This window comes from Panthera leo, chromosome B3 (assembly GCF_018350215.1).
Source record: "Panthera leo isolate Ple1 chromosome B3, P.leo_Ple1_pat1.1, whole genome shotgun sequence".
Classification (NCBI taxonomy): domain Eukaryota; kingdom Metazoa; phylum Chordata; class Mammalia; order Carnivora; family Felidae; genus Panthera; species Panthera leo.
The window spans coordinates 72,364,811-72,381,638 of record NC_056684.1 but is presented as its reverse complement, the minus strand read 5'-3'; the positions used below and the strand labels follow the sequence as shown (position 1 = coordinate 72,381,638).

General features: G+C 38.8%; 1 gene segment (V, D, J or C); it reads right to left on the bottom strand.

Moving 5' to 3' along the window:
* Positions 1–5,246: 5,246 nt before the first annotated feature.
* On the bottom strand, positions 5,247–5,756 carry LOC122222607. The segment is given in 2 exon segments: positions 5,247–5,587; positions 5,711–5,756. Coding segments are annotated over 2 exon segments (387 nt in total).
* Positions 5,757–16,828: the final 11,072 nt, after the last annotated feature.

Genomic DNA, 16,828 nt, shown 5'->3' with positions numbered 1-16,828 from the left:
GACCTGAAGGACATATAGTAAATGAAATAAGCCAAAACAGAAAGACATGAATCAAACAGTAGGAGGAATCTTAAAAAGTTAAACTCATTGAAGCAGAGAGTGAAATAGTGGTGTCAAGGTGGCTTGGGTGTGGGAAACATGGAGACGTGTTTGTTGAAGGGTGCAAAGTTTGTTATGCCAGACGAAAAAGTTCTGAAGCACTAATATACAGGATGATGACTATAGTTAATAGTACTGCATACTTGAAATTTGCTGAGAGTAGATCTTAAGTGTTTTTATCACACACACACACAAAATGGCAACTATGTCAGGTAATGGATATGTTAATTAGCTTTGTTCATCATTTCATAATGTATACATATATCAAAACATTATGTGGTACACCTTAGATGTAGACAGTTTTTATTTGTCAATTCTACACCAATAAAGCTGGAAGCAATTTAAACAAAAGGGATGATGCAGATAGAGCACTTACAGTAGGGAATAGTTTGGATTTAGCACGTAACTAAAATATAAACACATAGGGTATCTGTTCTATTCTCTACTACATCCTCAGTTTGTAGAAATAGGCACATAACAAAGTTTTATCGATTGAATTAACAATAATTTTTTGTTCTAGTGCTGATAGTGGCATATTTTATTATTCATTTGTAATTCAACACATTTTTGTAGGCCTGTTGTCTGCCAGGTATGGTGGTATGTGTTGAGAATAAGCAAAGTCTCTGCTCTCGTGGAATTACAATCTAATGAGAGAAAAGACAGGATATTTGAGCACAGATGCTGGTAAGTAGTAAGTTTAGAAGCTTGGGAAAATTCTCTTCTTTTGCTTCTATTTTCTCAATGAACAGTTGAGAGTGTGGATATATGAGGCTTTATTGCAAGTTTGAGATACAGTTCACAGAGCGTTGAATGCAAAAGATGGAAAGAAATATACCATGCAAACCCTTACCAAAAGAAACCTGGCATTGTTATACCCATATAAAACAAACTAGGCTTTCAGAATAGAATTTTTGGAGGTAAAGAAGGAGCAATGGTTAATTTTATATGTTTACTTGGCTAGGCCATGGTACCCAGATATTTGGCCAAACATCAGTCTAGAAGTCACTGTGAAGGCATTTTAAAAAAAAATGCTTATGCTTGAGAGAGAGAGACAGACAGAGACAGAGTGAGAGCAGCAGAGGGGCAGAGAGAGAGGAACACATAGAATCTGAAACAGGCTCCAGACTCTGAGCTGTCCACACAGAGCCCAACTTGGGGCTCAAACTCAGGAACTGTGAGATCACGACCTGAGCTGAAGTCAGATGCTTAACCAATTGAAGTCAGATGCTTAACCAACTGAGCTACCCAGGCACCCTCCTGTGAAGGCATTTTTTAAGGGGAGATTAATGTTTAAGTCAGTAGACTGAGTAAAGCAGATTACTCTCCATAATGTGAGTGGGCTTCATCCTATCAGTTGAAGATCTTAAGAGAAAAATATTGAGGTCCTGGAGGTAGAAAGAATTCTGCCTCCAGACTGCCTTTGGACACAGGCTGCAATATCAACACTTCCCTGCATCTCCAGTCTGCCCATCTGCCCTACAGAATTTGGACTTGACAGTTTCCACAATTGCATGAGCCAATTCCTAAACTCTCTGTCTCTCTGTGTCTGCTTCTCTCTGTACACACACATGTGCACACACACACACACACACACACCCTATTGATGTTATTGATTCTGTCTCTCTAGACAATCCTGAGTAATATAAAGAGTATTTTTTTTAAATAATGAAGAGATTTCATATTTAAAAAAATGCAGTCTTGAGGCGCCTGGGTGGCTCAGTCAGTAGAGCATCTGACTTCAGCTCAGGTGATGCTTTCACAGTTCGTGAGTTTGAGCCCCTTGTCAGGCTCTTTGCGAACAGCTCAGAGTCTAGAGTCTGCTTCGGATTCTGTGTCTCCCTCTCTCTCTGCTCCTCCCCAACTTGTGCTCTGTCTCTCTCACTCTCTCTCTCTCTCTCAAAAATAAACATTAAAAAAAATTTTTTTTAATCAGTCTTAAATTTGTATACACCTAAATAATATAGGTGGTCTGTCTGTAACTTTTATGTAGTTTTGTGAACATTTGTTGTGGTTCACACTAAAACTATTTTTAAGTATTGATGGTGAAGATATTGTGGTCCCAAGAAATGGTTGATCCCTTCGAGACACGCACTTCAGGGAAGAAGTAAAACACAGAATAAGTCCAGCAAACTCAGGAGGGAAGGGGCTGAGGGAAGAGAGGAGAGGATAGCAGGAGAGGTAGTGAGAATCTCAGACAACAGACCAGTCCATACCCATGCTGCTTAAATTAGGGGCATTATGTTTGAAATATAGTCCATTTTCTACAGCACCTGCAAGAGAGGCAATGATGGCCACTACAATGGATTTTCATAAACTTCATCAAGAAGTGTATGTGGTAACAGAAGAAAAGTCAGGAAATTTCCTCCAAAGCAATGACAGGATCCAAAACATTGAGGCAACAGCGGATTTCAAGACATTTCGGGCAGCTGGGACTCTTCTGAACTCCAAAGGCAAGTCTTGATTATTTAATTCCTCCTCTTAAAGAACACAGAAGATACAAAGTTGCCCTTGTTCTCCGAAGTTGGCTGTTGACTTCACATTCTCATGTGGACCATTCATGAGCATGGCGTCAGCTACTTTCTATGGATCCTCTCAATCCAAAACAACTGACAGAGTCAGGAAAACAGGCAGATCTTGTCAAGTCATGGGCTGGGCTTATCTCTCCCTCCTCCAATGGCATTTCTTCCATATCATTTTCTATGTATTTATTTCTAGAATGGGCTAAAGGTTGAGTGGACATACATATTCTTTACAATCCAGTAAACTATTGGCATGAAGCACCAATAATATTAAAGTATAATTTTGGATGAAAACACAATGGCTAGGTTAAACACCTTAATAAGGAAAAATTTTAAACTGGGGAAAAGACAGAGAATATTTAAAATCAATGAAGAAAAATTAATTCAAGAATAGATGTTGAGCCTTGGTAGTTGCCTCAAAATAAACAAACAAACAAAAATTAAGGAAAATAGAAAGCCTTGAAGCTCACTTCACTTCACATGCATACACACACACATAAACACACACACACACACACACACACACACACACACACGCATCTAAATTAAAGGTTTAAAGAGAAAAGCAATTTGAGAGAAGCTAAAGAAAATATGAGATAAAATGTTATCATTTTAGAATGCTATGGATTTTTAAGCAGGACACATGACTCAGAATCCATAAAAATTTTTTGTTACACTTACTACATACTATTTTAAAAATTCTGAATGGCAAAAAAATAAAAAAGCCCATGCAGTCAAAGGATAATAATAAACATTTTAAAAAGATGCATGTATATGACACCCATATTACAATTTTCTAAACAGACAATGTTCCTTCAAATCTGTATATTTAAAAGACAGTAACCTAGTAGGAAATGGATGGAGATAGACAGAGAATTTATAGAGAAAACATGTAATCAGCTTTGAAATATATGAAATGAAGCTCCATCTCCTTCATAATTAAAGAAACTGTTAATAATAAAAGAAATGTAACTGACAAGCAAAGCTCAAAAACCTCAGTTATACACAAGGTGTGGGGGAAATAGGTATTCTGCCCAATCACCGCTATTAGTGGTATATCTTACTAAAATTTACCTAGAAGACAATTTGAGTGAAACCTATAGACTAATATGAGTATGTCCCTTTCTTTCTTTAAATTTTTTTAAGTTCATTTATATATTTTGAAAGAGAGAGCATGAGCAGGGGAGGGGGAGAGAGAGAGTCTCAAGCAGGCTTTGCAGGGTCAGTGCAGAGCCCCATGCAGGACCCGAACTCATGAACCATGAGATCATGACCTGAGTCAAAATCAGGAGTCGGACACTTAACCGACTGAGCCACCCAGGTGCCCGGAGTATGTTCCTTTATTGAACAATGTTTTCTTTTCCCTGAAGTGAATAATTAATTATGATATTTTTCTATTTTAATTGTTTTGGCTTCCTTTTTGAGGTGCTCTTCCTCAGTTCATAATGACTAACTTCCATTCATCTGCAGGGTTTGAGAAGCGATCCTTGCTTGCTAGATAGGCTCAGGTAAAGAACGTGGGCTGCCCACTACTTATATATTTTCTATTCAGTCCTCCTAGTATCCTCCAAACTTCCCCCAAACACACACACACACACACACACACACACACACACACACACACGACACTATCTCAACTACTAAAATACAATAGGTGCTTCTTTTTCCTAACCCTCTGCTGAGGGAACAGCACACACTAAGTCGTTTCACCACTCTGCCTCCTCGGTTTCTTCTTTATTCGGCCAGCTGAGCGAGTTCGTACAGCTCCATATGTTGCTCACCCTTGAAAATTTTTCTGACATTACTATCTGCTGTCATCTGCTTTTTCCGTTCTCTTTGGGGGTTCATATATTTCACAGTCTCTTTACTCTCTTTTTAATAGGGCTTCAAAGGGTACAGAGAGGAATATGTATGCTGCATCTTTCATTGGCCCTACAAAACCACCCCTCACTCAAGGCCTTCTTGTTAGAGAGACAACGGATCTGCGTATTGGCCAAGAATAAAAGGAAGGACACAGGTCATGATTTAGGTGCATCATTTCCTCAATTATGTGTCTGCCCCCTCCCTTCATTTTGAATATCAGCCTGTGTCTACCATCTGTCTTACTAGAAAAGAAACCAGGACAAAAGTCCTTTGTCTCTTTTTTCATTGCTCACTTACATATGTTCCCCTCCTTTCTTCCCTCCCCTTCTTTCTCTATTCAAACCTGGTTTTGGGCTGCAGCTCTCCCATCACCTCTCCTGCCCATCCTCTGTCAGGAAGACTTGGGACAGACACCACCTTCTCGGGCACACCCTGGCTCTCTCAGTGTGTCATTGGACACAGCAATACCCACCAGGGGGGCCTCAGCAACTTGTGGGGCTGGACTTTCACTGCAGGGTGAGCAAGACACCACTTCAATGTTATGTGGTTTCACCTTGAAATTACTTAGGTCCTGGCTTAGGAACTATTGCATTTATATTGCACTAATGAACAGCTGGGTTTGGGGAATGTTCCTTCTGGTTCCCATGCTCTAGCCATTTGTACGACTTTTATATCAAGCAGACACTGAGGGGCAAACCACCATACGCTGTGCTGGAACCAGAAAGGATCAGTCAGAGACGCTGAGCATCTGGGCTCCTGTTCTGCTCAGAGTTTGTGCTCAGCTCCCCCTGCAGTCCCTGTCACTGTGTCACTCAGGGCACAGTAGTACACAGCTGAATCTGACGCTTGCACTGAGGACTTCTCCAAGTGGAAGGATTTGGATTTGCTGTCATAGGTGGCTTCAAAACCTTTGTGACTTCCCGTCTCCTTGTCCCTCAAGGCTTTCAGGAGGAGCTGTGGACTTTCTCTGGGATATTGGACATACCAGAACAGAGTGGGGGTCCATGTTGTTGAATAAGTACAGTTTATAGTCAAGGACTTCCTTTCAGGAATGGTCACTGGGCCTTGCATCTGGGTCACTGAGTCTCCATCTCCATGGGTTCGTCCTGGGGAAAAAGAAAAGAGACCTGTGTCATCTTGGGCATAAATCTCCTGTATAAAATTATAGTTATAGGTTTTGCTGTCACAATAGATGAAACAATCCAAATACTAAGAGGCATTTTACTTACCAAGCATCAAGAGTACCACAGTCACGAAGCCTGGAGAAGAGTTCATCTCTAGAGTGTCACCTAGATAATATGTGCTTCATTCTCAGCAGGAAGAAGCGTTGGAGAGACAGAGCAATGATCAGTGGAAGCCCACATTTCTCAGGAAAGGTGTTTGTGTTAGGAAGCTGCACCCCCTGCTGGATGGGGACTGAAACAGGATGCATGGTGGCCAGGGTCCTCCCAGAGTCAGCAAGATGTCTTTGTCCCTGACTTTATGAGGCACATGGCAGTCTTCAGGTGGCACTTGGAAATCTGAACAGCAGCAATCCTGACCTCCCAGGTCTACTTTCTTCTTAGGACACTACCTGATGTGGAAGTTCTTTAACAGAACATCCCAGCACGTTTCTGTAGCTGAGAGGATAATAGTCTCTAAAGCATTAAATACAGTACTTTATGTTTTCACGTATCCATTGTGAGCCAGTCTAAAATCTACTGACTCCCAGAAAATAGTTGGGGTTGAATACAGAGAAAGTAATAAGAAGTGAAGTTACTGAGTTATTATGTGTTTTTCAGCAATGTACCCCAATATTTAGAACACTGTTCTTTTTTAAGCACTTACTGAATATTTCTTAAACAAAAATAATTAACATGTGGAGTTTAATTAAAACACAGTGTTTACTTGGTCCTAAAATATTACCAATGTAAAATACTATCTTTTCAATAAAAGCCTTTCAAAAGAAAAGTCACACTATTTTATAGTCAAATATTTTAGTAGTCAAATATAATTGATTTTCTAAATCATTAAAAAGTGAAAAATATGAGTTCTACACAGAAGAAACATCATAAATGAAGTTGTTGAATCCCTACAGAATGCTCTGAGGTTCTTATCTTATTCCCTCACTGTTTTGTTGACTCTTATATGTGTAAGGTGACTCTTTTATGTGAATTAGGCAACAAATACTAATGCTATACTCTTAAGAGGGTTTAACCTGAAGGATGCTTTTCTATTATTATTTTAGAGAGAGTGTGTGAGTGGGGGAGAGGGGCAGAAGTAGAGAAAGAGAATCTTAAGCAGACTCTGATATGGGACTCGATTCCACAACCCTGGGATCACAACCTGAACTGAAATCAAGAGTCAGACGCTCAACCAACTGAGCCATGCAGGTGCCCCAAGGATGGTTTCTAATACCATCTATTTGTCACATTTTGTTGCCAAGCTTTAATCAAATATTTTTTCCCCACAAGGTAAGGAATCAGGATTATCAGGATAAAGTTTTGTAGATGGACACATCTGTAACTCTGTAAACTTTTATCTCTAGACACATAGACGGAAGCTTAGCTCAGGCTGTTCTCTGGAGCCCACTCTCCACGGATTCACATCAAGGAGCTTCATGAGTCCAGAGACTACATGGGAATGTTTTCCCAGATGCAGAGGGAAGTAAGAAATTCAGGCCTGGATACTTTTTGTGTTCACACATCCCTTTTCTTCTCCTCCACCTTCCAAATCACATTGTCAGAACCTGCCTCAAAACTCTGCTAGAAGGGGTTCAGGACAAGCAGCATTAATTCCTCTATTCAGATATAGAGGAAGATTGCCAGATAGGTCGGGATGATGCTGGCTTCAAAATAAGCAGTATACCACATGGATTCAGAAAGCCATCATCCATAACTTTTTTAAAAACCATAGTTTTAGGCCAATGAAAACCTACAGGAGAAATATTTTGTATTTGGGGTCACACAAGAAGACTTGTACAACATGGAGGGAAGATACATAGTAAATTTGCATCTTTATGGCTTTATTAAGGTGTAATTTTCATAAAAATAAACTGTACAAATTTAAAGTAAACAATTCTATAAGATTTGGTAAACATATGTATTTGTGAAGCCATGACCACAATCGAGGTAATGAACATATGCATCACCTCAAAAGTTGCCTCATGAACCTTTGTAATCCTTCTTTCAACCCTCTCCCTCCTGCCTCCAGGCAACACTTCTGTCATGAATTAGTTGGCATATTTTATAATTTTGTATGATGGAATCACATGTACTCTTTTGTCTGGCTTCTTCTCAGCATAATTATCTTGAGATTCTCCCATGGTTATAATTATCAAGAGTTTGTTGCTTTTTGTTGCTGTGTAGTATCCCATCATAAGCCTATAAAACAATTTGTCTATTCACCTGCTGATGACCATAAGATTAGCCCCAGTGGGGCTATTACAAATAAAGCTGCTATGAACATTTGTGTAAAAGAATTTTTTTTAATTTTATATTTTATTTTTTAAAATTTACATCCAAATTGGTTAGCATATAGTGCAACAATGATTTCAGGAGGAAATCTGAACCATTTAGCCCATCCCCCCTCCCACAACCCCTTCAGTAACCTTCAGTTTGTTCTCCATATTTATGAGTCACTTCTGTTTGTCCCCCTCCCTGTTTTTATATTATTTTTGTTTCCCTTCCCTTATGTTCATCTGTTTTGTCTCTTAAAGTCCTCATATGAGGGAAGTCATATGATTTTTGTCTTTCTCTGACTGACTAATTTTACTTAGCATAATACCCTCCAGTTCCATTCATGTAGTTGCAAATGGCAAGATTTCATTCATTTGATTGCCGAGTAGTACTCCATTGTATATATATACCACATCTTCTTTAGCCATTCCTCTATTGATGGACATTTGGGCTCTTTCCATACTTTGGCTTTTGTTGATAGTGCGGCTATAAACAAGGGAGTGTCCCTTTGAAACAGCACACCTGTATCCCTTGGATAAATGCCTAGTAGTGCAATTGCTGAGTCATAAAAAACTGAGTCATAGTCATAAAAAAAAAACCTATTTTTAGTTTTTTGATGAACCTCCATACTGTTTTCCAGAGTGGCTGCACCAGCTTGCATTCCCACCAACAATGCAAAAGAGATCCTCTTTCTCCATATCCTCGCCAACATCTGTTGTTGTCTGAGCTGTTAATGTTAGCCATTCTGACAGGTGTAAAGTGGCATCTTATTGTGGTTTTGATTTGTATTTCCCTGATGATGAGTGATGTGGAGCACTTTTTCATGTGTCAGTTGGCCATCTGGATGTCTTCTTTGGAGAACTATCTATTCATGTCTTTTGCCAATTTCTTCACTAGATTCTTTGTTTTTTGGGTGTTGAGTTTGATAAGTTCTTTATAGATTTTGGATACCAACCCTTTATCTGATATGTCGTTTGCAAATGTCTTCTCCCATTCTGTTGGTTGCCTTTTAGTTTTGCTGATTGTTTCCTTCACTGTGCAGAAGCTTTTTATTTTGATGAGGTCCCAGTAGTTCATTTTTGCTTTTGTTTCCCTTTCCTCCGGAGGCGTGTTGAGTAACAACTTGCTGTGGCCAAGGTCAAAGAGGTTTTTGCCTGCTTTCTCCTCGAGGATTTTGATGGCTTCCTGTCTTACATTGAGGTCTTTCATCCATTTTGAGTTTATTTTTGTGTCTGGTGTAAGAAAGTGGTCAAGGTTCATTCTTCTGCATGTCGCTGTCCAGTTTTCCCACACCATGCTGAAGAGACTGTCTTTATTCCATTGGATATTCTTTCCTGCTTTGTCAAAGATTGGTTGGCCATATGTTTGCAGGTCGATTTCTGGGTTCTCTATTCTGTTCCATTGATCTGAGTGTCTATTCTTGTGCCTGTACCATACTGTCTTGATGATTACACCTTTGTAGTATAGCTTGAATTCTGGGATTGTGATGCCTCCTGCTTTGGTTTTCTTTCTCAAGATTGCTTTGGCTATTTGGGATCTTTTCTGGTTCCATGCAAATTTTAGGATTATTTGTTCTAACTCTGTGAAGAATGCTGGTGTTATTTTGATAGGAATTGCATTGAATATGTAGATTGCTTTGGGTAGTATCGACATTTTAACAATATTTGTTCTTCCTATCCAGGAGCATGGAATCTTTTTCCATTTCTTTGTGTCTTCTTGAATTTCTTTCATAAGCTTTCTATAGTTTTCAGTGTATAGATATCTCACCTCTTTGGTTAGATTTATTCCTAGCTATTTTATGGTTGTTTGTACAACTGTAAATGGGATCGATTCCTTGATTTCTCTTTCTGTTGCTTCATTGTTGATGTATAGGAATGCCACCAATTTCTGTGCATTGATTTTATATCCTCCAACTTTGCTGAATTCATGAATCAATTCTAGCAGTTTTTCAGTGGGATCTTTAGGGTTTTCCTTGTAGCATCTGCAAAGAGTGAAAGTTTGACCTCTTCCTCACTGATTTGGATGCCTTTTATTTCTTTGTGTTGTCTGATCGCAGAGGCTAAGACTTCCAATACTATGTTGAATAACAGTGGCGAGGGTGGACATCCCTGTCTTGTTCCTGACCTTAGGGGGAAAACTCTCAGTTTTTCCCCATTGAGGATGACATTAGCATTGGGTCGTTCATATACGGCTTTTATGATCTTGAGGTATGCTCCTTGTATCCCTACTTTCTTGAGGGTTTTATCAAGAAAGGATTCTGTATTTTGTCCAATGCTTTTTCTGCATCTATTGAGAGGATCAGGTGGTTCTTGTCCTTTCTTTTATTCATGTGATGAATCATGTTAATTGTTTTGCGGATATTGAACCAGCCCTGCATCCCAGGTATAAATCCCACTTGGTCGTGGTGAATATTTTTTTTAATGTGTTGTTGGATCTGGTTGGCTAATATCTTGTTGAAGATTTTTGTATCCATGTTCATCAGGGAAATTGGTCTATGGTTCTCCTTTTTAGTGGGGTCTCTGTCTGGTTTTGGAATCAAGGTAATGCTGGCTTCACAGAAAGAGTTTGGAAGTTTTCCTTCCATTTCTATTTTTTGGAACAGCTTCAAGAGAATAGGTGTTAACTCTTCCTTAAATGTTTGGTAGAATTCCCCTGGAAAGCCATCTGGCCCTGACTCTTGTTTTTTTGGAGATTTTTGATTAATAATTTTATTTCTTTACTGGTTATGGGTCTGTTCAAATTTTCTATTTCTATTTCTTCCTGTTTCAGTTTTGGTAGTGTATATGTTTCTTGGAATTTGTGCATTTCTTCCAGATTGCCCGTTTTACTGGCATATAATTGCTCATAATATTCCCTTATTATTGTTTTTGTTTCTGTTGTGTTGGTTGTGATCTCTCCTCTTTCATTCTTGATTTTATTTATTTGAGTCTTTTCCTTTTTCTTCTTGACCAAACTGGCTAGTGGTTTATCAATTTTGTTAATTCTTTCAAAGAACCAGGTTCTGGTTTCATTGATCTGTTCTACTGCATTTTTTTGTTTCAATAGCATTAATTTCTGCTCTAATCTTTCTTATTTCCTGTCTTCTGCTGGTTTTGGGTTTTATTTGCTGTTCTTTTTCCAGCTCCTTAAGGTGTAAGTTTAAGATGTGTATCTGAGATCTTTATTCCTTCTTTAGGAAGGCCTGGATTGCTGTATACTTTCCTCTTATGACTACCTTTGCTGCATCCCAGAGGTTTTGAGTTGTGGTGTTATCATTTTCATTGACTTCCGTATGCTTTTTAATTTCCTCTTTAACTGCTTGGTTAGCCCATTCATTCTTTAGCAGGATGTTCTTCAGTCTCCAAGTATTTGTTTCCTTTCCAAATTTTTCTTGTGGTTGATTTTGAGTTTCATAGCATTGTGGTCTGAAAATATGTATTTATGATCTTGATCTTTTTGTACTTACTTAGGGCTGATTTGTGTCCCAGTATATGGTCTAATCTGGAGAACGTTCCATGTGCACTGGAGAAGAATGTATATTCTGCTGCTTTAGGTTGAAATGTTCTGAATATATCTGTTAAGTCCATCTGATCCAATGTGTCATCAAAGCCATTGTTTCCTTGTTGATTTTTTTTTTTTTTTTTTTTTTTTTTTTTTTAAAGTTTTTTTTTTTTTAATGTTTATTTATTTTTGAGACAGAGACAGAGCATGAAAGGGGGAGGGGCAGAGAGAGAGGGAGACACAGAATCGGAAGCAGGCTCCAGGCTCTGAGCCATCAGCCCAGAGCCCGACGCGGGGCTCGAACTCACAGACTGTGAGATCGTGACCTGAGCTGAAGTCGGACGCTTAACCGACTGAGCCACCCAGGCGCCCCTCCTTGTTGATTTTTTATTAGATGATCTGTCCATTGTTGTGAGTGGGGTGTTGAAGTCTCCTACTATTATGGTACTACTATCGATGAGTTTCTTTATGTTTGTGATTAATCGATTTTATATATTTGGGTGCTCTCACATTGGAGCATAAATGTTTACAATTATTAGGTCTTCTTGGTGGATAGACTCCTTGATCATGATATAATGCCCTTCTACATCTCTTGATACAGTCTTTATTTTAAAGTCTAGATTGTCTGATATAAGTATGGCTTCTCTGGCTTTCTTTTGTTGACTATTAGCATGATAGATGGTTCCCATCCCCTTATTTTCTATCTGAAGGTGTCTTTAGGTCTAAAGTGGGTCTCCTGTAAACAGCATATTGATGGATCGTGTTTTCTTATCCACTCTGTTACCCTGTGCCTTTTGATTCGATCGTTGAGTCCACTGACGTTTAGAGCAAGTACTAAAAGATATGAATTTATTACCATTATGTTGCTTGTAGAGTTGGAGTTTCTGGTGGTGTTCTCTGGTCCTTTCTAGTCTTTGTTGCTTTTGGTCTTTTTTTTTTTTTTTATCTTTTCTCCCCTCAGAGAGTCCCCTTAAAATTTCTTGCAGGGCTGGTTAGTGGTCATGAACTCCTTTAATTTATGTTTGTCTGGGAAACTTTTTATCTCTCCTTCTATTTTGAATGACAGCCTTGCTGGATAAAGAATTCGTGGCTGCATTTTTTTCTGATTCAGCACATTGTGTATATCCTGCCACTCCTTTCTGGCCTGCCAAGTTTCTGTGGAAAGGTCTGCTGCAAACATGATCTGTCTTCCCTTGTAGGTTAGGGACTTTTTTTTTCCCTTGGTGCTTTCATGACTCTCCTTGCCTGAGTATTTTGTGAATTTGACTATGATATGCCTTGTTGGTGGTCAGTTTTTGTTGAATCTAATGGGAGTCCTCTGTGCTTCCTGGTTTTGATGTCTGTGTCTTTTCCCAGGTTAGAAAGTTTTCCACTATGATTTGCTCACATAACCCTTCTACCCCTATTTCTCTCTCTTCCTCTTCTGGGACCCCTATGATTGTGATGTTGTTCCTTTTTAATGAGTCCCTGATTTCTCTAATTCTTAAATCGTGCTCTTTTGCCTTCATCTACCTCTTTTTTTCTGCTTCATTATTCTCTATAAGTTTGTTCTCTATATCACTGATTCTCTGTTGTGCCTCATCCATCCTTGCCACCACAGCATCCATCCTGATTGCATCCCAGTTATAGCATTTTTAATTTCATTCTGGCTATTTTTTACTTCTTTTATCTCTGAAGAAAGGGATTCTAATCTATTTTCAACTGCAGCTAGTATTCTTATTATCGTGATTCTGAATTTTGGCTCAGACATCTTGCTTCTATCTGTGTTGGTTAAATCCCTGACTGTCGTTTCTTCATGCTCTTTCTTTTGGGGTGAAATCCTTTGTTTTGTCATTTTGAAGGGAGAAAAGGAATTAATGAGGTAGAAAAATTGAAATTAAAAGGAAAATTTAAATTTAAAAAATATTAAAATTAAAAATTAAACACACACACACACATACACACACACACACACACACGTCGAATAAATGATGCTAGATCCTAGTTGTGTTTTGGTCTGGGTGTTGAAAGTGGTTTGGGAGATTAGAGGAAAAAAAGAGGGGGGGAGAAAAAAAGGAAATCGTTTGAGAATTTGAAAAATGAATACACTGAAGTAGACTAAAATGAGATGATGGGGTAAATAGAATTTGAAAAAATATACACAAAAGTAAAGAATATAGTAGAAAAAATTAAAATATATTAATAAAAATTAAAAATAAATATGATTTTTTTCTTTTTCTGTATTTATGAAAAAAGAAAAGAAATGAAAAAGAGAAAAAATATTAAAAAAGAAAAAGAAAGAAAAAAGAAATCGTTTGAAAATTTGAAAAAGTGAATACACTGTAGTAGACTGAAATAAAATGATGGAAGTAAAACAGAATTTGAAAAAAATTACATTAAAGCAAAAAATATAGTAATAAAAATTAAATAAAAATATTTTAATAGAAATTGAAAGCATAAATTAAATTTTTCTCTTTCTGCATTCAAGAAAAAGAAAAGAAATGAAAAAGAAAAAAGAAAAAGAAAAAAAGGAAATTGTTTGAAAATTTGAAAAGGTGAATACACTGATGTAGACTAAAATAGAATGATAGAAGTAAGAATTTGAAAAAAATTTACACAAAAGTAAAAAATATAGTAATAAAAATTAGAGAAAAATATTTTTAATAAAAATGAATTTTTTCTCTTTCTGTATTCAAGAAAAAGAAAAGAATTGTAAAAGAGAAAAAGAAAAAAGAAAAAAAAAGAAAGAAAATTGAATAGATGAACCTGCTAACAGATTGAAGTAGGACTGAAATTGCTTCGTTTTCCCCTAGAGGTCAGTCCATGTAACTCTTTATAGTCCATAGATTAAGTCGCGGTGAGGTTTGTGTTCTTGAGCCAATTTGGCCCAGTTGGGCAGGGCTCGGTGTAATAGCTCTGCTCTCCACTAGATGGCGCTGCTATCCTACTGGGGTGGATTGTTGCGGTCGACATCGGTGCGTATGCGCATGCGCATGCGCTGGAGCGGTGAAAAATGGCGCCACCCCGCCACCCAGTCTGTTCTCCCGGATCAGCATTCGTGCACCGGTCCTCCGTCTTCAGCTCCCGTCCACTCCCCGCTTTTTCACTCTCCGTGACCAGGCCCCAGGCAGTACCTCTCTCCTGAGTTTTGTCTCAGATGCGGCTCTTTTCCCTGGCCCCTTATTTCTGACGGACTGTGGCTTTGACCCGTTCTGCCCCTCTGCGGGAGGGTCTCACCGAACAATGGCCGAATGCCGGCTTCACCCAGTAATGCTTGCTGGACCCTGCTGCTGCCGGTGCCCCGAGACTGTGGCCAGGTGCCAGCCGTCCCCAGAAAAAGTTCATGAGATAGTGTAGCAGCAGCTTTTCAGGGATTATGGAAAATCACAACACACATCTGGTACCAGGCTTCACCTGTAACGACCTTGTTCCAGCACCAGCGAATGTGGCCGTTTTCTGAGCTCTGCTGGGACCAAGTGGCTTTAACCGTCTCTACCAAACGTCTTTCCAGCAGTGGAACCGCTTTTCCCTGTGTGGACCGCGAGAACCTCCCGGACCCCACTCTGTTCCTGAGGATTCGCCCTTCCCACCAGAGCGCCACCAGGTAGGGAGCTGCGGAGTTTCAGCCTTTGAGCTCCCCTTGTTTACAGTCTTAATGGCATTTAAACCCTCTCCTTTCTCCTTTCTCCCTTTTTAGTTTAGTTTAATACCCTGCAGCTATTTCCAATTTTCCACTTTCTCTCCAGCTGTTTTTGGGGAGGGGTGATTTTCCCGTATTCTCCCCCCATCCCCAGTCTCCGTCCTCTCTCCGCCCGCAAAAGCAGTTCCCTACCTTCCGCAGCTTCTCTCTCCCCGAGTTCACCACTACGCGCCACATACCTGCTGACTTCTGTGGTTCAGGTTGTGCAGATTGTTGTGTTAATCCTCCAATCAGTTTTCTAAGTGTGTAGGATGGTTTAGTGTTGGTCTGGCTGTATTTCACGGACGTGAGACACACAAAAAAACTTCCATGCTGTTCCACCATCTTGGTTCCTCCTCCTAAAAGATTTTTTTATTGACATATGCTTTCATTTCTCTTGGGTCAATATCTGGGAGTAGAATGGCTGGTCATATGGTAAGTGTATATTTGACTTTGTTAAACCAATTTGTTCTTGTAGTTTTTTTTTGTAGATTCCCTTGCATTTTCTGCTCAGTTATGCTGTCTGTTAATGAAGATAAGTTCACTTCTTCCTTTCCAAACTGTATGTCTTTTGTTTCTTCCACATGCCTTATTACATTTGCGAACCTCTAATTCAATATTAAATACAAGTGGTGAGAGCCAAACTTTTTCCCTTATTTCCAAAACAAGGAGAAAGCATTTGGCTTTCACCATCAAGTATAACATGTGATGGAGGTATCTTGTTGAACCCCTTTTTTAAGTTGAGGAAATTCCCATCAGTTCCCAATTCACTGGGAGTTTCAATCAGGAATGGATCTAAATTTGGTCAAATGCTTTTTCTGTATTTAATGAGATTACCCTCATAAAAAAAGCTTGTCAATCTCTTAGGATACGTTATTGATAAATTGTCACGACAAAATATTAAGGAAAATATTACTCTCCCATTTTGTAAATAATGGAATGAAGTTCAAAAGTATCAAGAAAGTTCATGGCAGAGCTAACAGTTTTGAACACAGAAGTCTAGCAAAAACCTGTTCGGTGTTTTTGCCACTATACATTGTTTTCAGAGAAATCTGAGAGACTAGAGGGTGGCAAAATGACTTCTTCCCAAACCTTTCGAATATTTTAAGACAGTCTTTAATAAGTTATTTAGGCAAGTGAAACTAATAAAGCAAATTAAATAATTGCAGGTTTGGCTCTTTTACCAAAAGAGGAAAGAAAATCTTTTATAAAGGATACTCAAACTGGTGTTCAGGAGCTGACTCCTGTATAGGGGCCTCACCATTCCATTCAGAGCAATTATTAGATACCTGCTTTAATCAATGCACCGTAGTAGGCGTGACAAACTCTTCTAGAGTTTTGTGAACCACTGGGATACTGGAGTTTCATTCATGACTAGTGATTACTCTCTCTCTGATCCTTGAAACTTGCTTGTGATAATGCATCTAAGGGCATAGTTGATCCAATTAACCAGTATAAATGTTTCTAAATTTTTTTATTTTTTTATTTTAAATGTTTTTTTTTTTTTTTATTTTTGAGAGAGAGAGCATGTGGGGGGTGGGTGCAGAGAGAGATGGGGACAGAGGATCCAAAGCAGGCTCCGCACTGACAGCAAAGAGCCCAATGTGGGGCTCGAACTCACCAACTGTGAGATCATGACCTGAGACGAAGTCAGACACTCAAACTGACTGAGCCACCCAGACACACCATCTCTCAAAAAAGTTCAAATAAAATTGCCTTATGATCCAGAAATTCCACTTCTGGTATACATTCAAAAATTGGAAGAATTTCAC